Source organism: Aspergillus fijiensis (genome assembly GCF_003184825.1).
Source record: "Aspergillus fijiensis CBS 313.89 unplaced genomic scaffold BO72scaffold_31, whole genome shotgun sequence".
Taxonomy (NCBI): Eukaryota; Fungi; Ascomycota; class Eurotiomycetes; order Eurotiales; family Aspergillaceae; genus Aspergillus; species Aspergillus fijiensis.
The window spans coordinates 67,089-87,970 of NW_024469007.1; the positions used below are offsets into that span (position 1 = coordinate 67,089).

The following is a 20,882-nucleotide window of genomic DNA, read 5'->3' on the forward strand; positions in this document are numbered from 1 at the left end:
GATGCGTAGAGTCCGACTATATATCTCAAGACGACCCATTAACTACCTTTGGGAGAGAAATTTACCACCCCTAATTCCAGTACTCCTTGGGATATCATATTTGGTATTCGAATTCATTGCGATACCCGGCAGAACGCCATAGACCCATTCTGCTTAGCTCAATAACTATAGTACATACACTCTAAAGTAGGTAATATACAATGCCGCTCGAGCTGACACAAGGTGTTTGCAAGTCCCTGCATCAAAGAGTTCTCGCCATGCAAGACCGGTGCCTAATGCGCCTCTCGTTATACAACGGCACGGCGCGATGACTCCTCGATCTGGCGAGGAACGCTGATCAATTCTCATGATCTCTGAAGAAAAACGTAGAGAGAGTGGAGAGGGTGATTTCTGCAAGCACCAAGACGGCCATCCAGGATCTCAGCAGCTTTGAAGGATGCACGGCTAGTCTGGTAGCATAATTCGCATAATGCACGCGACCTGGGATCGTAATCGATGACCAGGGCGATTAAGGTCGAAGTTCGAAGCAACAAACCAGCTCATCTCTGGGAAGAGGTCGGATTCCAAGAATCCGGCTGCCACTTCTCACCAGGTCCACTGGCGGCCTTTGCCCAAGGGTCTTGTTTTGAAGCTGGTTTCTCCTTCTTCTCGTTCCCAGGAGCAGCAGGGGTAGCCTTGTTAGCCTGCGCCTCATCCTTCGGAGGGTTCAACGTCGCGTCGCTGGTCTGGGTAGCAGGGGCGGGTTGCTGAGTCTTCGGCTTGTCGAGATAAGATACCTTGCTCGCCCATCGTTCATCAGCGAGACGAGCCAACTCCTTGAGTTGAATCTGTCGGATGATGTCCTGTTGCTGTTCTTCGATCGACGGAGGCTCCGCTCGTACGTATCGAAGCCATTGGTGCCATTGCGCTGGACGAAAGAACAGGTCAGTTTGCTGGGGGACTTGTCTTGGGGGTTGAAAGCGCCACTGCAGGCTTGACCCAACGTTGAGGAAGCACTTACGGCTGACTTGGACATCGGAGAGGTGGGTTTTGGGGTCACATTTAACGATGCGACGATACCGATTCGCGTTCAGGGCATCTTTGAATTCCCAATAGGTATTTCCCTTCAAATCATGGCCTGGGGTGCGAGTCTCAAAGTCAGACTGTTGTTGTATTCATGCGGTTTGATGGAGCGGACATACCGACGAGAAAGGAAGTGCGCCACGGCAATTTCAGGCTCTTCCACTTGAACCAGAGACTGTTAATGGGACTCATTTGCCCGACGCAAACCAGATAATGCCTGGGAGCAAAGATGTCAGGCAGCAACGGGGGCGTGTGTGAGATGAGATGCGGTCTTTCATCCACTCAGAAGGGAGTGATTTGGGATGGCAATAATCAATTATTATTATTGCGGCCGGAACGTCATCGGCGCATACCGGCCGGTAACTTACGAGCAGGACGAGAAAGACCGTATTGGCGGCGTATTACGAGGCCAAGATTGCCGCATTCCGCCTGTTGCCCTCGTTTTCCCTTTCGCCGTGCGACTGACTGACTGACTGACTGACACTGACTCTCTTCTCTACTTTGACTTTCCTGTCCTCATCGGTCTGCTCTGAGAGTGTCTCTTTTCTTCTGCTGACTTGCATAACATAATCCTCCAATTCAATCATTCTGCACTGGTCCCTTCGCATTCCATTCCAATCTCGCATCCGTTCGATCCGCGAGTCTTCTCCTAGAGTCCTAAGCCACCTCCCCCCCCTGTGACGTACCGCGGTTCGTCCCACTCGCAGTTAGGCACTATATAAACAGAAACCCTACACTGCCCCCCCTTTCCACCCCTATTTCAGCGCTGACTCGCCATCTTCGGTTCTTCTGGAATCTTTCTACATGCTTCACACTTCTGTGAGCAAACACGGCTGAGTGTGGTAATCCAAAAAAATGGCCTCCGTCACATCCCTGGATAAGGACTTGCGCAATCTGCGCTTGTCCCGCTATACCCCGCAAGCAGCCGCGGAAGTCCGCAGCTGGATCGAAGAAGTGCTCCATGACAAACTCCCGGCAGGGGATCTTCTGGAAGCCCTGAAAGATGGAGTGGCTCTTTGCAGGTAAGACCCGGAACTCTGTCCGATGAAGAACAGCCTTCTCCCGTATGGGAATCGCAAACTGAACGTCAGCCCGCTCACAGACTCGTAAACCTCGCCGTATCGCCGGGCGTCAAATACAAGCAGTCATCCATGCCGTTCGTGCAGATGGAAAACATCTCGCACTTCCTGCGCGCCTGCCAAATGCCTCCTCTCAGCCTTCCCCCGCATGACGTATTCCTGACTGTCGATCTCTACGAGGCCAAGGACCCCGCCCAAGTGCTCCAATGCCTGACCTCGTTCAGCCGACGGGCCAACGCTCTCCAGCCCAGCAAATTTACCTACGCCATTGGACCGCAGTCCAAGGGCAGCTCGCTCAGTCCACATGTGACAGGGTCCAGTCAGGGAGGTGCCTATACCCCCACCAAGTCGCTCGGGTTGGGCGGTAGCAATTCGGGTCGTTCCAGCCCAGCGCGATCTCCGCAGCCGGTCAGCACCTGGAGCAAGAAGTCGGACGAGCACAGCACGGCCCCGGCCTGGAACATCCACCAATACGGCTACATGGGCGGAGCCAGTCAGGGCAACCAGGGTGTTGCGTTCGGCGCGCGGCGCCAGATCACCACCGCCGCGCCCCACGTCCCTAGTCTAGCGGAGAAGGAGAAGCGCCGGCGGGACGAGGAGGAGAGAAGACGGCTGCAGGAGCTGGAGGACCAGCGGCGCCGCCAACAGCAGCAGGAAGCCGAGGAAGAGCAGGCCCGTCTCGAGGAAGAACGCCGCTGGGAGGAAGAGACGGCGCGGACGCGCGAACAAGAGCGCCTGCAGGTGGAGGCGGAGCGCCAACGCTGGGACCAGCAACAGCGCCAGTGGCAAGAAGAGGAGGACAAGCGCCAGCAGGAGGAGCGCGAGACGGAGGCACGGCTGGAGAAGGAGCGACTCCAGCGCCGCGAAGCGCAGGACAGCCGCCTCAACGGCCAGTTCCTCAGCCAGTACCAAGCCAGCATGGTCGCCGGGGCCGGCAAACCCGCCGCGACGTCGGAATCCCAGGAGCGACACCGCATCCGCCAGCTGGAGCACGAACTGGAGCGAGCCAAGGAGCGCGAGCGGCAGTACGAGCGCGAACGGGACGATGCCACCCGCGCAAAATCCCCGGAGACCGCACGGAGCCCGCGCGCGGTCCCCGTGCCTCCAAAGCCCAGCTACGATCTCTCCTCCCTCGAGCAAGAACGCAGACTCCTCCGCGGCGAGTGGCAGAAGCACCACGACAACGACCAGCAAGACAACAACAACAACAACAACAACAACCTCCCCACTCCCATCGCCGAGAGCCCCTCCAGCCCACCCCCTCCCTCCCTCCCCGCGCGCCGCCCTCTCCCCGAACCCACCCCCACCGAATCAAAACCCCCGGCAATGCCCCCGCGCCCTCTCCCCGATCCAGCAACCTACACCTCTCCGCCTCAATCCCCCATCCGCAAACCCGTCCCCGTCCCCGTGCCTGCCTCCCCCTCAACAAGAGTCGACCGCTTCCTCACCACCAACAACCCCCCCACCTCCCCAAAACCGACCACCCACCGCCCAGCCGACTACACGACGACCGCCGAGGTCGACGCCGAGAACAGCCGCCGCCTCGCCGCCCAGCAGAAGACCAAGGCCGGCGGCTGGGCCTCCAAGTCCCTGCTGGAGCGCGAGATGGAGCGCGAGCGCGAGCGCCAGCGCGAGTGGGAGGAGAGCCAGAAGCAGACCCAGGAGGCCGCCGCCCGGGGACTCCGCGACGGCTCGCTGGGCTCCGGCCCCGGCCAGGGCGCCTGGGACGTCCACCAGTACGGCTACATGGGCGGCGACAACCAGAACCGCGGCGGCCCCGGACTCGGGGTCGGCGGCGCCCGGAGGCAGATTATTGGGCCGCGGCCTGCGCCTTGATCTTGTTGCTTGGAGGAAACTCACTGTGCCTGTTTAGCATTCTCGGAATGCGTCTGCGCTGGGGATGTGCTTGGAAATGTAGTTGGTAGGTAGCGGTTGGCTAAGATCTGGTGGATGTTTTGGGAGATCTAGTGATGGATCGATGGAGGGGATTTAGCTTACTGAGGATGTTCCTTATCTTATACCCGTTTTTTTTTTCTGGCTGTCGGCATGATAGCTACTATTTGGAATTGATGTGCATTTAGTATGCGGTTTGTTGGTTTTTGCTTTCGTTGACTGGTCCAGTTGGAAAGGAACCCTGGCTTGGTGGGGTCTGTAGTACGAAAGTTTTCTTCAGATGAATGATAAGTAAAGGGAAGAACGAGAATTAAAAATGTAATTCAGATCCTCAAATCAAGAAACATCAGCTCTGCTACAATCACAACAACAGGGTATCTATCCGACTATTCGAGAAGAAGCACTTCCTAGGTCAATTCGCCCGGAATATAAAAGACAACAACAACAAGAAGAAGAGACAAACACGATCAACAAACACAGGCTAGGCACGACAAGACAAATTACAATTGCCCGACTCGCAGATGCAAACGCTTAGGACCACCACCCACAATCAGTCTTCTCGCTGGGAACCAAGCCTTTCAAACCGTGGCAACCGTCATCCCATGATCCTCATTCCCCTGCGTCAGCGGAATGATCTCTTCGACCAGGAACCACAGCCTCCGCCCGCTCTCCAACAGCCACGCCCACTCGATGTCGCCCGCATGCAGGTCGGCCTCGCGCTTCTTCCTCCCATCGTGGATCGGGCGCTGCTCGCGGGCCATGATTCCCTCGCCGACGGCCTCCTTCAGCGCCGGGGTCACGGTCAGCATGTCGTTGTCGGCGAGCAGGATGATCAGCGTCTCCAGGGTGATGGAGATCTTGGCGTTGTCGGCGGGGGAGTTCGTGTTCGCCCCGTAGGGCAGGAAGCAGTATTCCAGCTTCGCTTGGCTGAGGTACTCGTCCGCCGTGTCGGGGGCGGCGGACTCGCGCATGCGGAAGAGCAGGTACTCGCAGAGGGTGGTGAGGGCGGCCGGGGGGAAGTGCGGGAGGGCGGTGGGGCTGATGAAGGCCTGGTACGAGGGGAGGGGCAGGTGGCGGATGTTCTCGGCGAAGAGATGATACAGCTCTTCGAGCGGGATGAAGTGTTCGGGGATGGTTTCGGAGACGGTGGAGAGGAGGTGCAGGAGGCGCTGGCGGAGGGTGAGCGAGCGCATGCCGCCGAGGGTGCAGGGATCGGCGTGCATGGTGGCGAGGTGGCCGGGGGGGATCTGGTCGTCCGGGACATAGCGTTGAGAGGTAGGATCGGAGTATTTGAACGTGCCTGTAGGCGTGCCGTAGTTGTCGGGCGTCAGGTAATTTGCCGGAGTGGTGAAGATGGTGGGTTCTGGGCGAGTTTCTTGCGGGCGAGTACCTCGTCGGGCTCGTTTCGATTGCCGGAGGGCAACACCACCACCACCGTCTCGTCTCGACGAGGCTGGAGTCCCTGCGCCGCCGCGACCGCGACCACGACCACGGCCGCGTCCTTGTTGCGGCCGTGGCTCGGCGTCTTCGACAATAATGTCATCTGTCGTGGTGGTATCGTCGGCGTCAACACTGTCTTCGTCCTCGTCGTCGTCGGTCAGATAGTCCCCATACTCTTCTGCGTCGATGTTGACCTGCATCCCGCGCTTCTTGCTATTGTGGCTGGACTTCTTGTGTTTGCCATGCTTGAGTTCATTCTCAAAGACCACGCGGAACTCGTTGGAGGTTGTAGCCCGGCCATCGGCGAAGATAGATTTCACGATTCGACGATTCCGGCCGTAGGTGGCGCTAGCGCCTTCGATGTAGCGCACGATGAGGCTGTCTTTGAGTATCTGATCGGCTGCATCATTCTCTTTGGCCCTGGTCTTTGACCTGCGCTTCGCAACGTTCACCTCGACGGCGTTCGTGCTGGAGTCCTTGATCTCTGTCCACTGTTTATGTCGCTCATTCCAGTCACCTTCGAGCACCTCGCACATGAACTCGAGCCAGATCCGCCAGTGTTCCCAGCGCTCGTGGTGTAGAACAGAGCAGTTGAAAGCCCAGCCGACGGCATGCCAGAAGTCCTCCGCACGGGACCAGATGGATTGTGATTCCCCCAGGTCGAGGTTTATCGGCGTCATGATATCCTCTGTCGCATCCGGCGAGGTGGGCGCGTCGTCGGCCCCGCGACGTCGGCGGCCATGGCGAGATGTTTCGAAGTGCGTGAAGGAGAACGCGAGGCCGAACTTGGCGGCTCTGGGCCCAACGAGCGCGTTTGTGAGGCGGAGGAGACGGAGGGATGCATTGGGGGCTTCTTCCTCCTCGGCTGTCTTTGCGCGAGTGGTCGTAGAGGGGTGTACAAGGAAGGTCGCGGCGACAGCCAGGTGCTGAGGAGGTGGAACGAATGCTGGCGTGGAAGCAATGGTACCGGCAGTGAGAATTTCTAATAGAAAGTTAAGAGCTTGTGTATCTGGTAGAAAATGTGAGCATCCGCAAACAAAGAAGTAGATGGACTGTGTCGAGCGAGACATACATAGCTTCTCTTCGAGGAAAATGCCAGAGTGCTGGACCAGCTCGAAGGGAAGCGGCTTAGCAGGGCGATAGAGAGGCATAGATGCCTCTGCACCTTCTAGGATAGCCATCAAAATAGCTGCAGAGGATGATGTATGTGAAGATTGGAGAGGAAGAGCTGCGATGCGCGGAGAGAAAGAATCGCGCCGATAAAGGCTGATAGCCGGTCAAAGAAACGCGGCGCTTATCGATAGCCGCATCGGACGTGTTTGCTTCTGCCGCATTGCATGTAGCCAGTTGTATTTGTGTATATAAGTATGAGATGAATCAAGTTTCGAACAGCTTGTTGGACAATGGTATGACCAATCATCTTCGAATGCAATTATCTTCAAATGTCATAGAGTATGGCAGAGAAGTAAAAAGAAAGCAAACCGAAAAAGAAGTGGCGCTGCCCGGAATCGAACCGGGGCTGGCACGGCCACAACGTGACGTCATACCACTAGACCACAGCACCCGTTGTTGTGATGTTGGCCTCAATTTAGAATCCTGTGTACAGGTTTTGATGCCAGACTGTTACATAGGTATACATAATATAGTGCACATCAGTGCCCATTAGACGGCCTTTTGCCAATTACCATGCTTAGGTCTCTGGAATCTGTATGTGTACAGGTGTGTGTATATTTAATTCTTGCTTCTGGTAGCCAGATGGGCGGCGTGGTGGCAACCTCAACTCACAAATTAGCCTGGCGTAGTACCTTTATACATGGATGTTGAAGTACATACATGTCTAACAACCCCAAACCTTTCACCCTTCCTCAGCAGCCTCTACAGTTGATGAGTTGCTCGTTATATGCAGGTAACACTCTATACATCTGCTATCAAAGATCCGCTTCTCTGGTCTTGGCGCATTCATCCAGTAAAGGACACCCTGAGTACAGTCAGTTTTGCATCATATATCAAAAATAAGGTCCATGAGCAACGATCGATGCGAGTCGGCATGTTTCCGGCAATGGGGGCATCAGAATGTAGAAGAGTTCAGGTCTCAGCAAGATGTTGATCGCTCACGTGATGTTCATACCGGCGAAATACTGTTGCCATGAAGGCTGTAGGCAGTTTACGCCCGTGTCCATAGTGAATGATTGCTTTCTTGTTTTGAATGTGTATAGCATGTGAAGATGCGGGACGCGTCCCCACTGAGCTTAGTGCAGAAAACATTCTTGAAAGAAGTTATCATTCTCATCAATCTAACACCCACTCTCATGGTTATGAAGAAGTGAGATCCCACTGCCAATGTTACAAGAAGAAGCCGTTCTCACTGATTATCTACCTTACTCTAGGAGCATCAGATCACCCTGAGTACCTTCATATCAACGCTGTTCACAGATTCTGCTAGCTGATCTTCAAAGAAGGTTGGCTTGGATTTACTGCTGTGCATCAAAAAGTGACGACATCTGCAAGACTGATCGCTATTCGGTCTTGGAACTCGTACTGGTAAGATATCTTTTAGTGAACTGAGTGTCTTGTTGAGCCGACTCATCAAGCCTATACCCCATATCACAACAGTCTCGAACACATTTCACCAGAGCGATGGCAACAAGAAGTTCTTTCCCCAAGTTTCCAAAGCTGCCCGCTGAGCTTCGTCTCAAGATCTAGGAGGAAGCCCTACCCGAGCTCATCGACCAGCCCCTCTACTTCTACAGCCAGCGCCAGCGCCAGACTACCCACGCCTACGACACCCTCGCGGCGGTGGTGCCCCAGAGCATCGACGTCCAGCACGGCCAAGTGCGCCCCCGCACGGTCGAGCTCCCGCACTTGTTCGTCAACTGGGAGGCTCGCGGGACCGCCCTGTGCTGGGTGGGCGAGCAAAACGCGGAGACTCTCTCGTCGTGGATGAGACCGAAACAGTCCCCGTCCCACCACCACCACCACCACATCCTCGTTCGTCCCTTCTCCCCGGAGACCGACACCCTCTACGTCCCCGCGAAGCTGTGGGATGGGTTCATCCAGGAGAAACGCAAGACGGAGAGTGTGCCCGGATACCGCGAAGTGGGTGGAGTAGTAGCACGAGAACCGACGTTCATCACCTTTCCGGCCCCCGAGCGGGCGCTGCGGTCGGTGGCGGTGCCGATGAGGCTGCTCTAGGAACATCCGGGGAGCCTGGTCGGCGCCTTTTTCCGATGGCGGGGCGTGAAAGTGGTGTATCTGGTTGTCCATGAACAGGAAGATGAGGAGAGACAATTTGAGAGTGATGCGATGGAAGGGAAACAGCCGTGGAGGTTCGAGGTATCGGAAGCCACGCTGAAGGGGAGGTGGGTTCCAGCGAACCGTGAAATGGAATGGGAAGCCAGCGGCAGCAGCAACAACAACAACAACCAAGAGAACGACCCCGACTTGGAGAAACTGAGTACGGTTATGCTCGGAACCCAGCCTTCGTTGACTGCGCTCTTCAGGGAGTGGAACCCTTCGGTTCACAGGGATTTTAGGGTCCAGCTTATACGTGTTACCAGACAGCGTACGTGAGAAGCTGCTGATGCTGGGGCATGAAGTCCGTGGGCACTTGCTGTGGTTGGTGTGGTTTAATTCCTCTGCAAGGTGTTTCTAGGCCGTTGACTGGTCACTGGGGTTGATGTACAGTAGTTGCGACATGCCAGTCCCTACACAAGCAAACACTGAGCATTTAAGTCCGACGTCAAAGCCAATTCTCATCCGTAGTTGTCCTACGCCCTGCGCCTGATGCAGTCGAGCAGACGTCGTACACGGCTTGCATGCACGACGGCAATGCCGTGAAGAGTAAGTAGTGACATTTGAGCATGTCGTCGTATCTCTGGAAGTTTCAGCTCCCGACCGCCAATTGAGAGCTCTGCAAAGCGAGTAAAACAGGCTTGTTGCAGCGCGACCAACGCACACGTTTGCTTTGAGTCCGGACTTTTGTCTGCGAAGCTGGAGGACGTTGTCTATGGAAGACGTCAATGCGGAAAAGCGGCTCGGCTCGTACCTTGACATGGGCAGGTACTGCATAACTTACAGTCTTGTCACTTGTCACTTGTCACTGTTTGCCGCTGCCGAGCCGCAACGATGAATGTGACCAGGTCAGAAGCTTGCCAGCGTTGGTCAATTGGAAGACTAAATCTCCGAGTGTTACTGTAGGATCGAGAATCGCCCGTGGGAAGAAGAGCTCGGACGGTTTGCAGCATCTCACGTGGTTCAGCATCGCGCATAACCTTAATTTCTGAGGTGCAGCCATGGGTTGCACCGGTCTCATCGACTCCAATCTCGAGCCTCTAAGATGTTCTGGTTGAGGTGAACGACGATGGATGTGCTCCGGGATGAAGAAAAGGAGGGGAAATGTGCTTCCCTTTTGCTCAATGGCACAAACCGGGGGAGAATGGCGAGTGTATCAACATAAAAGCCCGGGGTTGGGCTCTTTCCCTAGGAAATGAGGGAGCACCTCAAGTTTTGAACAGCTACTTGAAGAAGCAAGCATGATCTGGAATACTTTTCTACAACTGGTCGTCCTTGTGCTAGGCACCCTTCAAGCAGTCTGGGGTTTCCCCACTGTCGAAGTTGAACGCGATGAGCCCCAGGCCTCAGACCGATATGTCTTTGCCCACTTCATGGTACGTCAAAGTGTCTCGCCCCTTCCACTAGTCAAGTCCATCTCATCAAAGCTAAATCCCCATATCCACAGGTCGGGATCGTCGAGAACTACCAAGTCGAGGACTGGATCGCCGACATGCAAGCGGCGCAAGCGATCGGCATCGACGCCTTCGCGCTCAACTGCGCCAGCATCGACAAGTACACCCCAACCCAACTGGCGCTGGCCTACCAGGCGGCGCAGCAGGTCGGCTTCAAGGTCTTCATCTCCTTCGACTTCGCGTACTGGACGAACGGCGACACGGCCAAGATCACCGCCTACATGCAGCAGTACGCCAGCCACCCGGCGCAGATGCAGTACCGGGGCGGCGCGGTGGTGAGCACCTTCGTGGGCGACAGCTTCAACTGGGGCCCCGTGAAGCAGGGCACCTCGCATGCGATCCACGCGCTCCCGAACCTGCAGGATCCGGCCGAGGCGTCCAGCAACCGGGCGCGGGCCGCGGACGGCGCGTTCTCGTGGTACGCCTGGCCCACCGACGGCGGCAATAGCATCATCAGGGGTCCAATGACGACGATCTGGGATGATCGGTACGTCAAGGACTTGGCCGGGACGACTTATATGGCGCGTGAGTTTTCAGCCTCAACTCTCTGACTTGGCTTATAATATGTGCTTGCAAGGAGGGTTGGGTTAACGAAAGCGACAGCCGTCTCGCCCTGGTTCGCCACCCACTTCAACAGCAAGAATTGGGTCTTCATCTGCGAGAACCTGCCGACCCTTCGGTGGGAGCAGATGCTGACTCTCCGGCCCAGTTTGGTCGAGATCATCTCGTGGAATGGTAAGCACATACTCCACAAGCCCGGAGCAGGACAGCCCCCCACTGTCGATATACATACCCACTGAGTTATAGACTACGGCGAATCGCACTACATCGGGCCCTACGCCGCCAACCACAGCGACGACGGGTCCTCCAAGTGGGCCAAGGGCATGCCGCACGACGCCTGGCGGGACCTGTACCAGCCCTACATCGCGGCGTACAAGTCCGGGGCCGCCACCCCGCGGATCGAGAAGGACAGCCTGGTGTACTGGTACCGGCCCACGCCGAAGGGGGTCTCGTGCCCAGAGGACAACCTCGGACCCCCGAACGGGATCTCTATGCTCGGGGACAGTATTTTCGTGGCGACCATGCTGACGAGCCCCGCGACGCTGACGGTGACCAGTGGGCCGAATGGCCCCGTGCGCATCGAGGTGCCCGCGGGGATCGTGACGTCGAACGTCTCGATGGGGGTGGGCCCGCAGACGTTCACCGTCAGTCGCAATGGGCAGACGATTCTGAGTGGGCAGGGCGGGTTGGCGGTGCAGGGCCAGTGCAACAAGTATTACAACTTCAACGTGTATGTGGGGAAGGTTGCGGGGGTTTAATTGTGTTGTTGGCTGTATCTGTCCCTGGTCATTGAATCTAGGAGGCTAGCTAGGAATGCCGCTGGAAGGATGCCGCGATGATCGGGTTTAGTCTGACCTGCTTAAATTGAATATGAGAGTCTTTATGACTATATCGCATGCCACATAAGCTATCTATTTTACAATAGTAATTGCACTTGAATAGCATACGTGTGTGTGCTGATAGAATACTAAATACACCAAAGCTTGAAGCCGGAGTCCGAAAAAACTAGGGCTAACCACCTTTCTCGTATACCACAACCCCTCGTATAGGGCCCCGAAGGCAAACCCCACAGAAAGCAACCTACAACAAAAAAAAACATATATACTCAATCCAAAGCAGACCGATACAAAAACCAGTCTCAAACTATACATCACTGAAGAATCTTCCATCTCCAGCGACAGACATATTTTTTTGATTTTTCCAAACTTACATTAGAACTCCCCACGAAAACGAGGGAGATTAGGAAGGTAACCATCAAGACAGCCCAAGGCATCCCGAAACACGAGCTACCTAGTCATTATCCACCCATACCCAACGACCGGGATACAAGCCTCCAAAGTCTACTCTACTAGACACCTGACCTCAACAGTAAGGTAAGGAAGGGGCAAGGAGACCCAGGAAATCAAACCTCCACCCGATCCATCAACAGCCCCCACACCCCGCCCTGGGGATCATTATCCTCGAGCATCCACAGCCACCCCTCGACCATGCGCACCGCCTCAGGCGTCGGGTCGCCCTGGCCCTCGCCGCAGTCCGCCATCTCCAAGCCGCGGGTGTCGGCGTCGGCGTCGGCGTCCACCTGGCCGTTCACCTGCTGGCCACCACCCCCCGGCGGCGGCGGCGGAGCTTCAAAGGAGAAGTAATCCCGCTCCAGCAGCTCTCTGTAGAACCGCATGCGGTCGTCCCAGAAGATGACGCCGCCGAAGCGCCGCGCCTCGGGGTAGGGGTAGCGGTCGCGCAGCAGGCGCATGCGGAGGAGGAGCTCGGTCCTGGCCCGCGCCCAGCCGTCCTCCGAGTGCAGCGCGGTGGTGGTCTCGCGGGCCCGCCGCACGACCAGCCGGAGGATGGTCTTGCTCGGCCAGGCGTCGAGGAACGGCCGCCATCGGAAGTAGCAGGCCATCTCCGTGTCCAGCATGGTGGCGCCAGCGCTGCTGCTGCTGGGGGTGGTGCGGGTGCTGGTGCTGGAGTAGGACATTTTGGGGGTGGGTCTGGGGGTGCAGCAGCTAAAGAGGGGGAGGGGGATTTTTGGTTAGTTCTTTGGGGAACTGGGGGATTTGGGCTAGTTTTAGAGAGTCAGGTTTCTTGGGAAAACCTAGGGATTTGGGGTTAGGGTTTGTGGATAGTGGGATGGAGCTTTAGTGTTGGCATGGTTGGCGCGGATTTATATAGTTTTGGGATGGAAATGGGGTTGTGGAGTTCTCCTGTATAATCTCGTTATCTCTGGCTTTGTGCAAAGGAAAGAGCTTGGGGATTGGGGGGTTCGTGATTGATAAAGAAGCTGAGTTGATTGTGAGCTGAGTACAACAAGTGCCGGTTAGGAGGGATAAAGAATTTCGATCGATATTCTCCGGGATGAGATTATCGAAACTGATTTTGAGTTGAAATACGAAATTCGGAGTGCATGCTGCTGCGACTTCTTCCAAGACGACACAAGCGCGTGTACCGCTTCGCTGAAGAGTTGAGATTTGCCAAATCTCGCAAAGGAAACAGAAGGACACCAACATCATTATCATCGGTCCACGGCGTCGACCCCTTTTTCTATTCCCAGATCAGTGACCCCGAGGCTACCTTATCTTCGAACTGCGGACTTGACCCTGCAGACCTACTCACAACAGAACTACCAAGACAATGCACCAGGAAGTAATAATGGATGGGATATGTAGGTAGGTAGTGTGTAGTAGTGATGATGGTGAGGATAATCTGGAAGCCAAGGAGAATAGGAGTACAATAACCCCTCCGTTTCTCCCCTATTTTTGGGTTCTTCATCTAGTGTAGCCCGCCGTCCCCTTTCCACGCCATCGCCCAATTTTCTTCTTCAAAGATGAAACCACAATTCAATTGTCTTTCCACCCCAGTTTCCAGTTGCAGAACGAGGAACCCCCCCGACAGTCCTTGCCTCCCCACTTCGCATGGAAGGTACCCTGGAAAAACACACCGGTACAAATTGGACAGATGAGTGCCCCACTTGGTCTTCCCCAAATGTGGACGGAGGTCCTAGCCCGATGGCTGACAGTGTGGGGTGAGTGGAAGAAAAGGGGGACATGAAGGTGATGACAGCGAGAGACATGGGGGAAAGACAACATAGACGCCAAGTGGAGAATATTAGCAAGAATGGAGAAAAAAGATAGGAAGGAGGACAAGTCTGGAAAATGAGAACATGTGAGTTGGATTAAGATAAGGAAATTCGATGAACCGGAGCAGAGAGCGACTACTCCTCCGGGATGTCAGAGAAGAGGCCTATTCGCAAACGGTGCGACTGGCAGAGAAAGAAGGTTAGTACTGCGATACTGCCGCCTGAGACGGTGGGTGGGGCCCAACTCACAAAGGGCAACTTCGGGATGACCACCCCCAGCGTAGCAAGGAAGTTGATGGTGAAATACGTCAGGTCGTAGTGGGTGTAATGCGTGCTGAGAAGGAAAAGGCAGATGGGCACGCAGAGCAGGAACTTCTTGGTCGGAGTGTATTGGTCGCCATTGTCAATCTGCTCCCACATGTTGAGGTTGTCGTACGCCCCGGCGTTGAACTCGAAAGGGATGCCCCGCACCCAGTGAAACATGAGGAAAGAGCCGAACATATAGCTGATGTTGGTGAGGGTCCAGGAGGTTTCTTGCGAGACACCAGGAATAATGTCGAAGAGGATCTTCAGAGCCACGATCAAGACGAAGTGAATGGTCCAGGCACCTAGATTGTCGTCGTACAAACCGTCAGCCACCTCGTTTATTCTGTGCTTGACTGCCCGCTGAGATTCGCGCCCGCCTTCATGTGTGTGTGTGTGCAAACTCACCCTTAGCATTGACCCAATTCGCATTCAGATTGGGGAGGGCAGCCTGGTCGCTGGTCCGCTCGATGGACTCGGGAGGCTCCTGATAAATGATACTGCTCGACCGTCTCCTCCGCCCAGCCTTGCCTGAAGACATATTGGAGTCCGGAGTCAGCCGGTGTCGGCCAGTGTCGACTTCCGGAGGGAAGGAGATGGCACGGGGAACGAGTAGAGAAGACACTTTGGCGGTATTATCGGAAGAGCAGGAGGAGGGGATAGTCGGAAAGGAGGAGGAAGAGGAGGAGGGAATCTTGGCACGAGGAAAGAGAGAGTCGCAGGTTGAGGAGTAGGTTTCAAAGAAGTGGGATGGATAGAAATCGAGAATAAGAGGAAAAGAAAAGAGAGGGTGAGGTAGTTTGATCGAGGCAGACAACAAAAGTAAGAAAGAGAGATAGTTAGAGAGTAAGTAGGTTAGCAAGCAGGATGGGGGATGGCCGATGTTCGACTGGACTTTCGATTAGAGGCGACGGCGAGATCTGAAGAGGATCCCCGAATGATGGATGGTTGGTCACGGGAGCACCGGTACCGTATTCCCGTTACCGCTTGTATTCTATTCTGCTAACCAGCTCAACTCTCAGCAGAATCACAATTAAGATGTTACTGCGAGTAATCTTACAATCATGTAAAACAGATAAGGACTTGGAAAGGATTCTGAATCTAGCAAAAGCAAAAGGACACCAAGTACGATATGGCTACGTCCCGAGATGCAGAAGGGGGAAAAAAAGAAGATGACAGATGCCCCGATCTCCGAGGAGCTCCAGGAGACAGACAGACAGAGAAGACTTTAGGTTGTCAATGGAAAACCGAAACAGAAACCGAACGGAACAGAACAGACACAGACACAGACACAGACAACTAAGAATAGATAAAGCCAAACGAACCGACCGAACGGTCGGTCCGCAAAGAATCCAGACGCGGACAGAAGTCATTAGTTCCTCGGCAATCGATGCAGAGGCATGGTTCTAGACGCTCATCGATCTGCTGCAGGTCAAACTACAAGTCATATATAAGTTGAGTTAAGAGTCTGGGAAGCAAATGATGCATAGGGAAGTACGTAACCACCAAAATCGAACAAGAAAATAAGATAAGGTAATAGCAATGCTACGGGCTAATAATAAAGTGCCATCCCAATTGGGTAAGGAGAGAAACGGCGGACGGACTTCTGCAGTGGTTCTTACCGCCTTCCGTAAATTTCCCCAATCATGCTTCACAACTTGAGTCTTCGCGTTGCACAAAGCACTTTCGACTCTTCTCCAGTCATCATCCTCAAACCCAACTCTCCCCCCCCCTCTCCTCGCCACTGACGTTCCCTTCTCGCAGCATGTCTGCTCCCCCGTCCGATGACGGTGACTCCCGGACCGCCGCCGTTGGACAGTTGAATGGCTCCTCCATTCGCTCCTCCAGACAAAGCTCCCACGACCCGAACCCGAACCCTCGCAAGCGGCAACGACGCAATGGCGCCGCGGACGATCGCAAGGTCCAGGATTTTGTGCCGCAGGGGGCGACCTTCAGCGCCAACTCGCTGGAAGTAGATCCCGACGACGAGACGTCTTCCTCCGGCTCCGACAGCGAGTCTGAGGGCACCAGTTCATCCGAAGAGGAAGGTGATGCGGCAGACAAGCCGCAGTCCGCCGCCGCCGCCGGCGCAGCAGCAGCACCACCCGTCAGTTGGAACAAGGGCAGCAAAAGTGCGATTCGGACGTCACTTCGCGGGAGCCGCAATGCGACCGAAGAGAACCAGAAGCCGGCTGCTTCGAAGTTCGACGCGGTCAATGACAAGTTCTGGCGCAGTCGGAGCGCGTCGACTTCCTCGGCCAGTGACCGCGGCCACGCCGCACCGAACAAGTCCGATCGCGACGATGAGATGGAGGAGGGCGAGGTAGACGAGGCGGAGAGCTCTGCGGAATCGAGCCACATGCAGGGATCGGTGGACTCGGATGATTCGGACTCGTTGGACTCGGAGGCGGACGACTCGATCTTGCTGAACATCGGCGAGCGGGGTCCCGGCCAGAACCTTGGTCAAACTCAGGATGGCATTCTGACCCCCGACGGCGACGATGAGTACGAGCCGGTCACAAATGGGTACAAACGTCGCGGCGCACAAGACGATCTCATCGACTCCCCGAAGATGTCGAAGGAAGATGCACACCGCCGATACTCCCAGAGGTACCCGACAGCTCCCTCCGTCCTCGCCGATCTTCACCGGGAGGACATGGACTTCCAGGCGAAGTACAGGTTCTACGACCGTGACATCAATGCCATCGATCTCCAGCTCCCGATCGCCTGTACGGAGTGTTTACAAGAGGGCCACCTGGCTGAAGTCTGTCCCTCGAAGGAGGTATGCCTGCTTTCTCCCCAAATCACAGCCACCCATCACCCCGCTCGCAGAGATAAACTAACCCGAAACCAGTGCGTCCATTGCAATGCCTGGAACGAACACCAAAGCAGCCTATGCCCCACGTGGCGCCGCTGCCAACGCTGTCGCGAGCGCGGCCACGACGACGACACCTGCCCCTCCGCCCTGAAAGGCTCCGCCTCCGAGACCCCATGCGACTTGTGCGGCTCGTCCGACCACCTCGAACTCGACTGCGACATGATGTGGAAGCTCAGCAACCAGAACGACCCAACGTCCGGCCCCGTCCTCGTCTCGATCTCCTGCGCCAAGTGCTGCAGCAACCGCCACCTCATCGGCGATTGCCCCTCTCTCAAGAAACCCCTTCTCTCATCCACCTGGACCCTCCACGGCATTGACCCGGGCATGATCACAAACACCAACTCGGTGGTTAGCAGCCGACGTGGCGGCGGCGGCGGCGGCGGCGGCGGCGGCCCCCGAGGCGGCCAAGCGCCGGGCCCCCGCGGGATGAAGATCCGCGGTCGGGCCGACCAGCACCGCCCACCGTCCTCCGACAGCGACGACATGATGAGTCGGCTGCGTCAGCAGCCCGTCAACCGCGGTAACAACAACAACAACAACAGTAATCGCGGACATATCCGGTTCGGAGCTGGCATCGGCACGAACAACAGAAATATTGCGCCGCCGGGTGGTGGTGGTGGTGGTGGTGGCTATCGACAGCGGTCTCTGTCGCCGAACGGCCGTCCGGGTCGTGGTGGTCGTGGCGGCGGCGGCGGTGGTGGAAGAGGCAGAGATAGTTACCAACCCTCGTCCGGGGGTCGAAATGCGAGACCGCCACCCGCGCCCTCGCGTCCGGCCAGAGGCGGCGGCGGAGGACGCGGTGGTGGTCGGGGTGGGAAGAGAGGAGGGGGAGGGTCCGGTGGAGATGCGTACCGTCCGCCGCGGCGCTGGTAAGAAGGCCTGTGATTGATGCAGGATGTGAATGGTTGATTGAGTTGACACGACTGATACCCCCTCTACGAGTGGCTGCGGGGATAGATGCATGTTTGCGTACTTGGTAAAAAAATACCCCGGGATGATTATCTTTCTTTTATCTGTTTGTCTTAGTATCATTTCCCCAGACGAAAAGGAGCCAGGGCAGGTCCTTTCTCGCAAAGCATTATGTACAGATGCCACAAAAAGCCATTGTCTTTCTCTTTATTGATCTAAATCATTGAGCCGATGCCGCGGCCGTAGGTGCATCGGTCGCGGGAACTTTGTTCCCACCTCTGTGACCGACAAATCCACGGCCCAAAATGCCAACCAGCTCATCTAAGCGCTCAATGCAGAGATCGGTATGCTCGTGGTCTCTCAAATGAGCATTGTGGTCGTTGAGGAGGAGCACGGTCGCGGCTCCCGCTGTATGCCCGGCCGTCATATCATCGAGGCTATCTCCGACCTAACCACGGATGCAACATTAGCAAAACAATCGGTTCGTATCACTCAGCCCTGCCCTTCATACAACCCTTGCACACATCAAGGCAGAGGGCCAAGCCGAATAACGCACCATAATCAACCCCTCCCCGCCATCCTCCAACCCCCACTCCCTCGCAATATGCAGAATCCCCGCCGGATCCGGCTTGGGCATCAACCCAGGCGTCTCGCGGGTGATGATCGGCAGAAACACATGAGCCGGGAGATGATTCTGCAGGAGATTCGTCACGGGGGCCCTATTCGTTTCCATGCCACCGTAGTCAGCCTATGCCATGCCAAAGCCCCAAGACGAGAGATGGGAAAGCACAGAGCGAGCGGGAGAAAAGCAATGCATACTCAAAATTCCGCGTGCACAACGCCCGTCGAATCCCCCTCTGCTCCAGATAATCCATCAGATCCACCAGCCCCGGTTGCGGTTGCTGGTGGCGCATGGCTTCGCGTTCGATGGCCTTGATCTTGTCGGCGGCTTCGAGTTGGGCGGAGGCGGTGGGGAGGCTGGCGATGTGGTGGAGGATGTCGGTTTTCTTGTCGATGTTGAGGACGGCTCTGTTTGTGGAGGTTTAGGATGGGTGGAGTTGGACAAGTATGCGCCGGGGGGAGGGGTTGAGGTTACCGCATCTCGGCGAACATGTAGTTTTGGGGGAGGCTTTGCGTGGTTTGTTAGATTGATTGGGTTGGCTGAGGGAAAGGAGAGGCAGGAGGAGGAGTAGAGTAAATGGTTTAGAAGAGAAAGAAGCATAGGATGAAGCAAAGATAACCTGAAAACTCACCATAATGTGCCGTCGACATCGAAGACGATGCCCCTCAGCGCGGGTGCGGAGGAATCTCGCGAGTTCTCCGCATTGAGAGGAGCGAAGCGCCGTTGACGCAGGGGAGATTGCGGGGCTGCTGCGGAGGAGAGAGTAGCCATGAAGCGATGGGAGAGACGCAATGAATTGAAGGGAGAGAGGAGCATTGAATCCGATAAGATTGTGAGTCAGTCCAGGATAGTTCAGGATGTTGGAGACGGAGAGAGTGGAGAGGGAGAGTAGGAAGAGAGGAGGGGAGAAAGTCTGACGTTTGCGGGTCCGAGTGGCTCCGCAGCCGCCGATAAGATAAAGAAAAGTCATCGTCGATGGAATGCGGAGACAATAACCATACACAACTACTATACACAAGTGCTGCATGGTGAATATTGGATTCGAGTCTCCTCTGCACTACTTCAGAATGCAGATATTCATCATCCATCTTCATCATGTCCATTGAAAATCAGCATGTAAGGACCAAACCACAGGGTGGTTCCTTCCTGCAATGCCGATGCACCTCCTCCTCACTGCCACTCCCACCACCACCACCACCACCACCATTCCCAAATCCTGCCTCCCTTAAAACAAAATAACCTCGAAACCACACCATGGAAGCATTTACTATCTTTTTCATCTCACCACCCCCTCTCCCGATCGCCACATTTACAAACCCCAACCGACCTGCTCGATCGTCCATCACGAAAATGGCTTCTGCCCCGGGTGCCAGCCTCACTCGCGCCCTCCACCTCACGGCCACCATCCTGATGCTCAACCTGCTACTGTTCGTGGCATTTCTCCGTGACATCGACCCGTCGTCCGAGCTGTCCCATCGCCACGGCCTCTGCCAGTCCATCCACCGCAAAGAGCGCCGCATCATTCACCTCAGCTCCCTCATCCTGGGCCTCGAGCCCGCCGACCCCTCCCACCCCGATGACCCCGAAGCACATCCGCGCCATTCCACCGTCGACGCGCAGGCGATGCAGAGTCTAGCGACGTCCCCCACGGCCACCGAGCGAGTGAGCGGCTCCTCGCTCCGACCGAAACGGCCACTGCCTGCTGCGAGCATCCTCTCCCTGCGGCCGTCCAACCGCCCAGTGAAACGTAGTCGAGGAGACAGCGCCGTGACTAGCCACTCCGCCATTGGCAGCAAGACTGCGAATTCAGTGGTTGAGGTGCACCAGCAGCAGCAGCAGCAGAACGTCGTCTACCCGCCGCGGATGAGTGACTCGATCTACTCGGCCACCCTCAGGAGGAGTCTGTCATTGGGGTCGGATCGCCGCCAGAGTATCGTGCTGCCCCACATCCGCTATTCCGGGTTCATGACGGAGCGATTGCGGTTCAGCGTCTTGAGCCAGCCGTGGTCGATGGTCTCGGTCGTCGCGCCAGAGAGTAATGAGGTGCCCGCGCACCACCGCGCCGAGCCCGTCGTCGTCGAGGAGACGATGGACCGCTTGCAGCCGGCGTGCTCGGTGGACAGTTATCCGGGCCAGTTCCCCATCAGCGATGGGGTGGAGTTGAGCTGGTTGGCCACGGCGACGCAGCGTCCTGGTGCTGGACCTGCGGAGGATGAAGAGAACAACGCTCCCACTGTTGCTCCTGGATTGCAGACTTCTATGAGGCCTTATACCGAAGTTTAGGGTAGTGGGTGTGCCGAGTGTTGTCAGGTCAAAG

The 20,882-nt window shown here is 56.1% G+C and overlaps 10 protein-coding genes and 1 non-coding gene across 11 annotated transcripts; 5 read left to right on the plus strand and 6 right to left on the minus strand.

Moving 5' to 3' along the window:
• Window positions 1-87: 87 nt before the first annotated feature.
• BO72DRAFT_449131 (uncharacterized protein) lies at window positions 88-1,358 on the minus strand. Its single transcript, XM_040944953.1, has 3 exons — window positions 1,182-1,358; window positions 1,001-1,117; window positions 88-907 (listed from the first exon to the last, which is right to left on the minus strand). The coding sequence occupies exons 1-3, from the start codon at window positions 1,252-1,254 to the stop codon at window positions 540-542; spliced, it is 558 nt and encodes a 185-aa protein (XP_040800107.1). The 5' UTR covers window positions 1,255-1,358; the 3' UTR covers window positions 88-539.
• A 195-nt stretch (window positions 1,359-1,553) lies between these two features.
• On the plus strand, window positions 1,554-4,363 carry BO72DRAFT_486949 (calponin homology domain protein). Its single transcript, XM_040947959.1, has 2 exons — window positions 1,554-2,084; window positions 2,165-4,363. Exons 1-2 carry the CDS (start codon window positions 1,918-1,920, stop codon window positions 3,975-3,977), a joined length of 1,980 nt encoding a protein of 659 aa, XP_040800108.1. The 5' UTR covers window positions 1,554-1,917; the 3' UTR covers window positions 3,978-4,363.
• An 18-nt stretch (window positions 4,364-4,381) lies between these two features.
• On the minus strand, window positions 4,382-6,909 carry BO72DRAFT_528726 (uncharacterized protein). Its single transcript, XM_040950199.1, has 2 exons — window positions 6,547-6,909; window positions 4,382-6,483 (listed from the first exon to the last, which is right to left on the minus strand). Exons 1-2 carry the CDS (start codon window positions 6,653-6,655, stop codon window positions 4,613-4,615), a joined length of 1,980 nt encoding a protein of 659 aa, XP_040800109.1. The 5' UTR covers window positions 6,656-6,909; the 3' UTR covers window positions 4,382-4,612.
• Window positions 6,910-6,967: 58 nt separating this feature from the next.
• On the minus strand, window positions 6,968-7,038 carry BO72DRAFT_t166. The gene has a single exon. It is a non-coding gene; the product is annotated as a tRNA-His (tRNA).
• Window positions 7,039-7,620: 582 nt separating this feature from the next.
• On the plus strand, window positions 7,621-9,044 carry BO72DRAFT_528727 (uncharacterized protein; the record flags this gene model as incomplete). The annotated part of the gene is made up of 3 exons (XM_040950200.1): window positions 7,621-7,629; window positions 8,178-8,570; window positions 8,667-9,044. The coding sequence occupies 3 exons, from the start codon at window positions 7,621-7,623 to the stop codon at window positions 9,042-9,044; spliced, it is 780 nt and encodes a 259-aa protein (XP_040800110.1).
• Window positions 9,045-10,006: 962 nt separating this feature from the next.
• On the plus strand, window positions 10,007-11,538 carry BO72DRAFT_512198 (glycoside hydrolase family 71 protein; the record flags this gene model as incomplete). The annotated part of the gene is made up of 4 exons (XM_040949433.1): window positions 10,007-10,141; window positions 10,213-10,744; window positions 10,823-10,954; window positions 11,021-11,538. The coding sequence occupies 4 exons, from the start codon at window positions 10,007-10,009 to the stop codon at window positions 11,536-11,538; spliced, it is 1,317 nt and encodes a 438-aa protein (XP_040800111.1).
• A 550-nt stretch (window positions 11,539-12,088) lies between these two features.
• Window positions 12,089-12,835, minus strand: BO72DRAFT_147495 (uncharacterized protein). The gene has a single exon (XM_040939203.1). It carries the CDS (start codon window positions 12,753-12,755, stop codon window positions 12,183-12,185), a length of 573 nt encoding a protein of 190 aa, XP_040800112.1. The 5' UTR covers window positions 12,756-12,835; the 3' UTR covers window positions 12,089-12,182.
• Window positions 12,836-13,988: 1,153 nt separating this feature from the next.
• Window positions 13,989-14,697, minus strand: BO72DRAFT_469478 (ORMDL family protein; the record flags this gene model as incomplete). Its single annotated transcript, XM_040946963.1, has 3 exons — window positions 13,989-14,036; window positions 14,103-14,461; window positions 14,565-14,697. The coding sequence occupies 3 exons, from the start codon at window positions 14,695-14,697 to the stop codon at window positions 13,989-13,991; spliced, it is 540 nt and encodes a 179-aa protein (XP_040800113.1).
• A 963-nt stretch (window positions 14,698-15,660) lies between these two features.
• On the plus strand, window positions 15,661-18,252 carry BO72DRAFT_528730 (zinc knuckle domain protein). The gene is made up of 2 exons (XM_040950201.1): window positions 15,661-16,938; window positions 17,011-18,252. The coding sequence occupies exons 1-2, from the start codon at window positions 15,922-15,924 to the stop codon at window positions 17,905-17,907; spliced, it is 1,914 nt and encodes a 637-aa protein (XP_040800114.1). The 5' UTR covers window positions 15,661-15,921; the 3' UTR covers window positions 17,908-18,252.
• Window positions 18,094-19,429, minus strand: BO72DRAFT_449137 (putative haloacid dehalogenase-like hydrolase). Its single transcript, XM_040944954.1, has 5 exons — window positions 19,197-19,429; window positions 19,040-19,072; window positions 18,763-18,972; window positions 18,500-18,662; window positions 18,094-18,391 (listed from the first exon to the last, which is right to left on the minus strand). The coding sequence occupies exons 1-5, from the start codon at window positions 19,334-19,336 to the stop codon at window positions 18,164-18,166; spliced, it is 774 nt and encodes a 257-aa protein (XP_040800115.1). The 5' UTR covers window positions 19,337-19,429; the 3' UTR covers window positions 18,094-18,163.
• Window positions 19,430-19,819: 390 nt separating this feature from the next.
• Window positions 19,820-20,848, plus strand: BO72DRAFT_528732 (uncharacterized protein; the record flags this gene model as incomplete). Its single annotated transcript, XM_040950202.1, has 1 exon — window positions 19,820-20,848. The coding sequence occupies one exon, from the start codon at window positions 19,820-19,822 to the stop codon at window positions 20,846-20,848; it is 1,029 nt and encodes a 342-aa protein (XP_040800116.1).
• Window positions 20,849-20,882: the final 34 nt, after the last annotated feature.